Source organism: Gigantopelta aegis, chromosome 15 (assembly GCF_016097555.1).
Source record: "Gigantopelta aegis isolate Gae_Host chromosome 15, Gae_host_genome, whole genome shotgun sequence".
In the NCBI taxonomy this organism is placed as follows: Eukaryota; Metazoa; Mollusca; class Gastropoda; order Neomphalida; family Peltospiridae; genus Gigantopelta; species Gigantopelta aegis.
Genome location: NC_054713.1, coordinates 36,740,532 through 36,751,364, shown reverse-complemented (window position 1 = coordinate 36,751,364; position 10,833 = coordinate 36,740,532). Strand labels below are relative to the sequence as shown.

The following is a 10,833-nucleotide window of genomic DNA, read 5'->3' as shown; positions in this document are numbered from 1 at the left end:
CATTCCGTATTGATCGTTCCGTGATTTACCTTTTCTAAATTAATCTCCGGGAATGTCGCTAGAACATTATTCTTCTTTATTTTGTTACATCTGGCCTGTTCCAATGCCCCAGAGAACCTAAAGCAGCTACTCCAGATATTACAAAGCGAGGACATTAAACCGTTTACAAATTTATTGACGTACAAAAGAAATTAATGCGCGGCACCCCAGTTGGTTTAATATTATTTTACGTCCACAACTAATATAATAAATATTTTTCTGCTCTGTAAAATGCGGAACATAGTACCGGATATAGCTATTATTCCGGACATCTCCAACAAGAAAGGAAATAAAACCGAGTTAGAGATTTTTCTTCTAGAGTTCGGCGTCGAAATAATATTACCTGAAAGGTTATAGTTTTCTGTCGCCAGGTTGAAAATAAAAAATTATATGGGTATTTGTCTATGGAAATAAATTTAAACTCAATTGTTTATTATTATTATTTATTATTATTATTATTATAAGGAGAGACAGAAACAAAGAAATATAGACAGACACACATGTATATAAACACACATAGATATACAGAAATAGATTGAAACTGACAGACATATAGACAATAAGATACTAGTAGAGAGGGAGGGGGAGAGAGAGAGAGAGAGAGAGAGAGAGAGAGAGAGAGAGAGAGAGAGAGAGAGAGAGAGAGAGAGAGAGAGAGAGAGGGGGGGGGGAGTGGGACGGACGGACGGCCAGATAGACAGAGAGAGAGAGAGAGAGAGAGAGAGAGAGAGAGAGGGGGGGGGGGGGGGGAGTGGGACGGACGGACGGCCAGATAGACAGACTGAGAGAGAGAGTTAAAGTTTGTTTTGTTTAACAACACCACTAGAGGACATTGATTAATTAATAATCGACTATTGAATGTCAAACATTTGGTAAATCTGACACGTAGTCATAAGAAGAAACCCGCTACATTTTTCCTAATGCAGCAAAGGATCTTTTATATGCACTTTCTCACAGACAGGAAAGCACATACCACGGCCTTTGTCCAGTTGTGGTGCATTGGTTGGAACGAGAAAAAAACAGTAAGCTAAATGGATGCACCGAGATGAAAAGAGTAGCCCATGATGTGGCGACAGCGGGTTTCCTCTCTCAATATCTGTGTGGTCCGTAACCATATGTTTGACGCCATATACCCGTAAATAAAATGTGTCGAGTGCGTCGTTAAATAAAATATTTCTTTCTTTCTTTCAACAATGAGTTTATTGAAATGTTTAATAGTTAACCACGCATTATTGGGTCATCTGCTGTGACGTAGGTTACAGGGTACTGTATTAGATACAAGAGAAAATAAATGAAATATGAAGGATTTTTTTTTAATTAATAATAATAAAAACAAATAACAAAACACAAAACAAATATCAAAACGATTGTATTAAGAAAACGTAATTAGTTTAAGCAAAAAACAATATTTTAAAAGAAAAAACAATAATAATAATAACCCCAGATCAATAACAATCATTTAATAGTTTAAGCAAATTTTAGAGGAATTTCTGACATCCAGCATTGCGAGCACCCACCAAACATTTCAAATAAAATTAAATTAAATTAAATTTAAAAATAATAATAATTAAAAAATAATAATAATAAATACCAAAACGATTTCATCAACAACTGATTGATGATGTATAACACGTTATAATTTCTAAAGAAAACATAATTAGTTTAAACAAAAAATGTATATATATTTACAAAAAAAAAAAAAAAAAAAAAAAAAACTCATGAACAATAACACTCATTTCATAGTTCAATCAAATTCAAGAGGCATTTCCGACGGCTCTGATAGGTCAACATCCACCATTGCGAGCTCACTAATATCGGGCGTGGTTGTCGAATCGGACACGCCTCTTTCTACTGGGCGGGGCTTATCGTTTGTTTCACGTTCTGGCCCAACGACGGCTGTCCACGATGTAGATCCGTTCTGAGAAGCATTGCCCTGGATAAAAACCTGGTGACAAAAAAAAAATACAATAAATCTGTGTTACTAATTTTTTTTTTTTTTTTTTTTTTTTTTTTTTTTTTTTTTTTTTTTTTTTTTTTTAACGACACCACTAAAAAAACATTCAATTACTACTCATATGCTATTGGATGTCAAACGTTTTGTAATTCTGACACACGCAGTCTTGAGAGGAAATCCGAGCTACATTTGTTCCATTAACAGCAAAGGATCTTTTACATGCATTTTCTGACAGACAGGTCAGCACATACCACTTCTTTTGATACACCAGTCGTGGGGGTTCCACCCTACTATCAAAGCACCTCAAGCTACCGAGGGCTAGATCCCGTCCTACCGTATATATAAAACAAACAAACAACAAATAAATGAATAAATAAATAAATAAATAAATAAATAAATAAATAAATAAATAAATAAATAAATGAATAAATAAATAAATAAATAAATAAACGAATAAATAAATAAATAAATAAATAAATAAATAAATAAACGAATAAATAAACGAATAAATAAATGAATAAATAAATAAACGAATAAATAAATAAATAAATAAATAAATAAACGAATAAACAAATAAATGAAAACATGAAAACATGCCTTAAAAGAGGTTTATGTCTAGAAAAGATGTGAATATTTGAAATACGAGTATCTTTTCCGATATTTCTGTAAATATTTTACCTTTGAAACAGCTATCTGGCTTGTTATAATTATACACCGATAACGAAAAAACAATCGACTTTATCAAAACTGTAGTTGTGTTTGTATTTTGCATTAGATGTGGATAAAGACGAGATGGCAACTTTAAGGCGCAAATTACAGTTGTCTGTTATCCGTAATCCTTATGCGTATTCGTAGACCGAAATAGGTATACGTATACGTAGTCCGTAAAAATTGCTTTCTATACTAACAGATTCAATAAATTAATTTTGTGGGTATATATGCGTGTAAATTTGCGTCCCTATATCAGAAGACTACGGACAGCTTACGAATAAGGAATTGCACAATTCTGCGTCATAACAGTATAGATCTCTCCCCCCCCCCCCCCCACCCCCTCCTAAGACAGTTAAAAAAAAAAACCGGCGAGGCTTGGGAACAAATGAAAGAAGAGCATGATAGATGCAGCATTTTAAAACCTATTTCTTTGGTTATTCGCTTTATTATTTATCCATGTCAGATACTAAAACAAAATGATTGAAATATTGAATAAAATAACAGCAACAATTCGTCTTCATCATCGTCACTTGACTGTAAAGAAAATTAAATCGACATAGCTTTAACAAAAAAAAAAAAAAAAAAAAAAGAAAAGGACAACAAAAGAAGATTGATGACTGTATTTTACCCAGATATGATATCTAATCATACATTCTGATTATTCATACGGACGACGCAATATCAACTACGTGTATTAAATAGATTACAGGTTTGTGTGATTTTAAAGGGGAATAAATGAGTTGTCTTACAGATGTCTAATTTTTAGAGTTATTCTCCGTTACTTACCCAGTCTTCTAAGTCGTTTTCTTTCGGTGCAAATAGATCTGAAAATAAATTTTAAAAATAATAATAATTCTTTAATTTTACAATATAATTTAACCACACTGCCTTGGGGCCGTGCTATTTGGCAACAGGAACATGTTACAGGTGGTTGGGTGAGGAATAGGAATGATTTGGGACCATACCCCTAAAATGTACATTCTCGCCCACCCCATCCCCGTTGTTCCTACGTACAATGTACCTTAAAAGACTGAGGTTACCGGAAGTAGGGTGGAACGTCCTGTGTGATGCTAATGCGTTTCTAAACGAGCACAATTTGTAAACTTGGAAAGCGAGGGGAGGGGAGGGGAGCGGAGGGGAGGGGATGGAGGGATGGAAGAGGAGGTGTCGGAGTATGCATGAGGTGTTTTAGGGGTGTAATATATTACCTGGAGGCAGGGGGCGGGAAGTGACGTAGCCCAGTGGTAAAGCGCTCTCTTGATGCGCGGTCAGTCTAAGATCGATCCCCGTTGGTGGGTCCATTTAGACTATTTTTTCGCTCTAGCCAGTGCACCACGACTGGTGTATCAAAGGCCGTGGTACGTACTATCCTGTTTGTGGGATGGTGCATATAAAACATCCCTTGCTGTATTAGGAAAAATGTAGCGGGTTTCCTCTGACTGCGTGTCAGAATTACCATATGTTTGACATCCAATAGCCGATGATTAATAAACCAATGTACTCTAGTGGTATCGTTAAACAAACAAAAAAACTATTTATATATTACCTAGTCGTCGAATGCATGCTAGCATGTTGTTGACAAATGGCCACATTCTGCTCCAGCAGACGATCCCGTAGTCTGTGATAACGGACGTCACAGTCTGGCTTCTGGAACAGACAAACAAATACTTTATTTACAGACACAGCGGGTGTTAATTACAGTCTGGCTTCTGGAACAGACAAACAAATACTTTATTTACATACACAGCGGGTGTTAATTACAGTCTGGCTTCTGGAACAGACAAACAAATACTTTATTTACAGACACAGCGGGTGTTAATTACAGACTGGCTTCTGGAACAGACAAACAAATACTTTATTTACATACACAGCGGGTGTTACTTACAGACTGGCTTCTGGAACAGACAAACAAATACTTTATTTACAGACACAGCGGTGTTACTTACAGACTGGCTTCTGGAACAGACAAACAAATACTTTATTTACATACACAGCGGGTGTTACTTACAGACTAGCTTCTGGAACAGACAAACAAATACTTTATTTACATACACAGCGGTGTTAATTACAGACTGGCTTCTGGAACAGACAAACAAATACTTTATTTACATACACAGCGGGTGTTAATTACAGACTGGCTTCTGGAACAGACAAACAAATACTTTATTTACATACACAGCGGGTGTTACTTACAGACTGGCTTCTGGAACAGACAAACAAATACTTTATTTACATACACAGCGGGTGTTACTTACAGACTGGCTTCTGGAACAGACAAACAAATACTTTATTTACAGACACAGCGGGTGTTAATTACAGACTGGCTTCTGGAACAGACAAACAAATACTTTATTTACAGACACAGCGGGTGTTAATTACAGACTGGCTTCTGGAACAGACAAACAAATACTTTATTTACATACACAGCGGGTGTTACTTACAGACTGGCTTCTGGAACAGACAAACAAATACTTTATTTACAGACACAGCGGGTGTTACTTACAGACTGGCTTCTGGAACAGACAAACAAATACTTTATTTACAGACACAGCGGGTGTTACTTACAGACTGGCTTCTGGAACAGACAAACAAATACTTTATTTACAGACACAGCGGGTGTTAATTACAGACTGGCTTCTGGAACAGACAAACAAATACTTTATTTACAGACACAGCGGGTGTTACTTACAGACTGGCTTCTGGAACAGACAAACAAATACTTTATTTACAGACACAGCGGGTGTTAATTACAGACTGGCTTCTGGAACAGACAAACAAATACTTTATTTACAGACACAGCGGGTGTTAATTACAGACTGGCTTCTGGAACAGACAAACAAATACTTTATTTACATACACAGCGGTGTTACTTACAGACTGGCTTCTGGAACAGACAAACAAATACTTTATTTACAGACACAGCGGGTGTTAATTACAGACTGGCTTCTGGAACAGACAAACAAATACTTTATTTACAGACACAGCGGGTGTTACTTACAGACTGGCTTCTGGAACAGACAAACAAATACTTTATTTACATACACAGCGGTGTTAATTACAGACTGGCTTCTGGAACAGACAAACAAATACTTTATTTACATACACAGCGGGTGTTACTTACAGACTGGCTTCTGGAACAGACAAACAAATACTTTATTTACATACACAGCGGGTGTTACTTACAGACTGGCTTCTGGAACAGACAAACAAATACTTTATTTACAGACACAGCGGGTGTTACTTACAGACTGGCTTCTGGAACAGACAAACAAATACTTTATTTACAGACACAGCGGGTGTTACTTACAGACTGGCTTCTGGAACAGACAAACAAATACTTTATTTACATACACAGCGGTGTTAATTACAGACTGGCTTCTGGAACAGACAAACAAATACTTTATTTACAGACACAGCGGGTGTTAATTACAGACTGGCTTCTGGAACAGACAAACAAATACTGTATTTACAGACACAGCGGTGTTACTTACAGACTGGCTTCTGGAACAGACAAACAAATACTTTATTTACAGACACAGCGGTGTTAATTACAGACTGGCTTCTGGAACAGACAAACAAATACTTTATTTACAGACACAGCGGTGTTAATTACAGACTGGCTTCTGGAACAGACAAACAAATACTTTATTTACAGACACAGCGGGTGTTAATTACAGACTGGCTTCTGGAACAGACAAACAAATACTTTATTTACAGACACAGCGGGTGTTAATTACAGACTGGCTTCTGGAACAGACAAACAAATACTTTATTTACAGACACAGCGGTGTTACTTACAGACTGGCTTCTGGAACAGACAAACAAATACTTTATTTACATACACAGCGGGTGTTACTTACAGACTGGCTTCTGGAACAGACAAACAAATACTTTATTTACAGACACAGCGGGTGTTACTTACAGACTGGCTTCTGGAACAGACAAACAAATACTTTATTTACAGACACAGCGGGTGTTAATTACAGACTGGCTTCTGGAACAGACAAACAAATACTTTATTTACAGACACAGCGGGTGTTACTTACAGACTGGCTTCTGGAACAGACAAACAAATACTTTATTTACAGACACAGCGGTGTTACTTACAGACTGGCTTCTGGAACAGACAAACAAATACTTTATTTACAGACACAGCGGGTGTTAATTACAGTCTGGCTTCTGGAACAGACAAACAAATACTTTATTTACAGACACAGCGGTGTTACTTACAGACTGGCTTCTGGAACAGACAAACAAATACTTTATTTACAGACACAGCGGGTGTTACTTACAGACTGGCTTCTGGAACAGACAAACAAATACTTTATTTACATACACAGCGGGTGTTACTTACAGACTGGCTTCTGGAACAGACAAACAAATACTTTATTTACAGACACAGCGGGTGTTAATTACAGACTGGCTTCTGGAACAGACAAACAAATACTTTATTTACAGACACAGCGGGTGTTAATTACAGACTGGCTTCTGGAACAGACAAACAAATACTTTATTTACAGACACAGCGGGTGTTAATTACAGACTGGCTTCTGGAACAGACAAACAAATACTTTATTTACAGACACAGCGGGTGTTACTTACAGACTGGCTTCTGGAACAGACAAACAAATACTTTATTTACAGACACAGCGGTGTTACTTACAGACTGGCTTCTGGAACAGACAAACAAATACTTTATTTACAGACACAGCGGGTGTTAATTACAGTCTGGCTTCTGGAACAGACAAACAAATACTTTATTTACAGACACAGCGGTGTTACTTACAGACTGGCTTCTGGAACAGACAAACAAATACTTTATTTACATACACAGCGGGTGTTACTTACAGACTGGCTTCTGGAACAGACAAACAAATACTTTATTTACATACACAGCGGGTGTTACTTACAGACTGGCTTCTGGAACAGACAAACAAATACTTTATTTACAGACACAGCGGGTGTTAATTACAGTCTGGCTTCTGGAACAGACAAACAAATACTTTATTTACAGACACAGCGGGTGTTAATTACAGACTGGCTTCTGGAACAGACAAACAAATACTTTATTTACAGACACAGCGGGTGTTACTTACAGACTGGCTTCTGGAACAGACAAACAAATACTTTATTTACAGACACAGCGGTGTTACTTACAGACTGGCTTCTGGAACAGACAAACAAATACTTTATTTACAGACACAGCGGGTGTTAATTACAGTCTGGCTTCTGGAACAGACAAACAAATACTTTATTTACAGACACAGCGGTGTTACTTACAGACTGGCTTCTGGAACAGACAAACAAATACTTTATTTACATACACAGCGGGTGTTACTTACAGACTGGCTTCTGGAACAGACAAACAAATACTTTATTTACAGACACAGCGGGTGTTAATTACAGTCTGGCTTCTGGAACAGACAAACAAATACTTTATTTACAGACACAGCGGGTGTTAATTACAGACTGGCTTCTGGAACAGACAAACAAATACTTTATTTACAGACACAGCGGGTGTTAATTACAGACTGGCTTCTGGAACAGACAAACAAATACTTTATTTACAGACACAGCGGGTGTTAATTACAGTCTGGCTTCTGGAACAGACAAACAAATACTTTATTTACAGACACAGCGGGTGTTACTTACAGACTGGCTTCTGGAACAGACAAACAAATACTTTATTTACATACACAGCGGGTGTTAATTACAGACTGGTGTCTAATTTAAAAGCGCAGCCCTTAGTTTCAGCCCGAGAAAATGGACTCAAGTCTGGTTAATCTACAAACCAGTAACCAGGGCCGTAGCTAGGATTTTTTGTTGGGGGGGGGGGGGGGGGGGGGCAATTGAGTAGTTAATAGCCTAAAACTCCTTAAACAGTTAAGAAGATAATTTTCTTTAACTTTCTAGAATGCTTTCCGGATTCCCCCCCCCCCCCCTTGTCCCCCCACCACCCCCCCACCCCCCCCCCCCCCCCCCCCCCCCACCCCCACCCCCACCCCCAGCTACGGCCCTGGTAACACGTGTGGATAAAGTTATACTAGAGTGAAACTAAAGTCTGTGAGGTTTAAATGGGGATATAACGTCTAAAACTAGATAGTTAGGCTCGATAACAGTTATTTCTCAGACGAATGTACGTTTTTAAAATTATGAAAAATGTGTTTCGCGGTATTACAAAAATGGATAACTTAAACAATAAAATATAAGTACCTTCTAATTTTAATTATCAAAACGGCTGTGTATAAAAACTAGGGTTTGTCATTTTAAAGCAAAACCTTTATTATACGGGCTTTCATTTATATTAGTGTAGGTTCCATCCCGATCGCCACCTCCGACTAAAATATACTCAACAAAATTAATTAACAGGCAGTGGACTTTTGGAAATTCAAAAAGTTGAAGTTTTATTTTTGTTTGACAACACCACTAGAGCACATTGATTTATTAATCATCGGCTACTGGATGTCAAACATTTGGTAATTTTGACATATGATCTTGGAGGAAACCCTGACATTTTTTTCCATTAATAGCACGGGATTTGTTATACTCAAAGGCAAAGTTATTGTGACATGGACTGTTTGCAGTAATAAATTTGTGAATGGATTTATGGATGTAAACCTGAGAAAATGTGCACGAAACAGCTCAAAGAAATACAACCAAGCAGTTCTTGCAGCGATTGCATGCTTTGTGCAAGAAACATGGACTATTGGGGAGAAATGCTGTCCAGTGTTCCACATAAAAGGCCAGACTTTCAGTTTCAAATCATTGCCACTCTGTGCAGCCTTCAGAAGTCCAGAAGTCAGAAAAACACCATTAGTGAACTGTTTGATGCAATTTCGTAATGTTACGCCTCAGTGAAAATGACAGATGGCGAGTCATAGGGATGCTTGAATCTGGGACCTCGCAGCGTGATGTCGCACGTCTATTCAATTTCCACAGAAACACCATATGGCACTTATGGCAACGATATCAACAAAACAATCAGGTCAAGGACCGTCCCCGTAGCGGCCGCCCACTCGTGACAAACCCTCGCCAAGACACATGGGTCCGAACCACGCATCTGCGAAACAGGTTCCAGCCAGCAACCCTCACACCCGTACCATCCCTTTCTCCAGCGTTTAGTGGTCTCAATGAGACGACGGTACCAGGCCTGTATCATTGCTCAAGGTGGACACACTCGCTACTGACTGTGTAAACTTCGCTCTGGACCCCCTCTAGTGACGTGGTTCATTTGCATATGGCAGGTGCGCCCTTTTCATGGACTAGGCCCTATTGCTCGTTTCCATACCTTCGGACATTTCTCTTTCCGTGTTATAACGTTTCATACACGGCAGTAAACACTCATCATCAATTATCTTTGTCTTTTGTGTGTCACAATAACTTTTGCCTTTTAGTATATATGCACCATCCTATACACATACAACGGCCTTTGATATACCAGTCACGGTGCACAGTGGTGTACCGTGGGTTGCCAGCACCTGGGGCAAGGCAAGTATTGCGCCCGGGGCAAGGCAAGTATTGCGCCCCTAACCAGTGGACCGTTAGCACTCCCAGAGCCCCGCCCACATTACGACACTGCTGGAGCATTGGCAGGAACGAGAAATAGCCCCATGAGCTCAACAACGGGAATCGATCTCAGACAGACCGCGCATCAGACGGACGTTTTACTACTGGGCTATGTCCCGCCCCTGTATTTCATTGTAATGGTATTTATCATTGTGTTATTTTGTTGTTAAAAGTGAATGCACGTTCGTTGATATACTCACTGATTTGGCTTTGACTCGAAGACGAAAGTTGGAAACATCTTTTAGTCAACAAAATTCCAACATTCCTCTTCAAGCCAGTCCGTATTCGCGGACATTAAAATGACGTCACAGTCATATGACGTAGTCGTTTTTCCGATCGCAGACCATGTAGTAACTGTTGTACTTCGTTCCACCCCCACCCACCGCCCACCCCACCCCCAAAAAAACAAAATAATAATTATATTAAAAAATAATAAAATAATAAAGAAATAAAGAAATAAATAAAGAAATACAAATAATTTGTTTGTTTGTTTGTTGTTTGTTTTTATTTGTTTGTTTATTTTACTGAGTCATAAAAAGACCGAAATGAACACCTTTTGAAAA

General features: G+C 38.3%; 1 protein-coding gene across 1 annotated transcript; it reads right to left on the bottom strand.

Annotated features, from left to right (window-relative positions):
- Positions 1-1,393: 1,393 nt before the first annotated feature.
- Positions 1,394-10,606, bottom strand: LOC121390774. The gene is made up of 4 exons (XM_041522692.1): positions 10,471-10,606; positions 4,251-4,351; positions 3,491-3,528; positions 1,394-1,984 (listed from the first exon to the last, which is right to left on the bottom strand). Exons 1-4 carry the CDS (start codon positions 10,506-10,508, stop codon positions 1,784-1,786), a joined length of 378 nt encoding a protein of 125 aa, XP_041378626.1. The 5' UTR covers positions 10,509-10,606; the 3' UTR covers positions 1,394-1,783.
- Positions 10,607-10,833: the final 227 nt, after the last annotated feature.

Coding starts and splice junctions, on each gene's coding strand:
- LOC121390774 (XM_041522692.1), bottom strand. CDS start 10,508: ATGTTTCCAACTTTCGTCTTCGAGTCAAAGCCAAATCA. Junction 4,352..10,470: donor TTCGAGTCAAAGCCAAATCA/GTGAGTATATCA, acceptor TGTCTGTTCCAG/AAGCCAGACTGTGACGTCCG. Junction 3,529..4,250: donor AGCATGCATTCGACGACTAG/GTAATATATAAA, acceptor ATTTATTTTCAG/ATCTATTTGCACCGAAAGAA.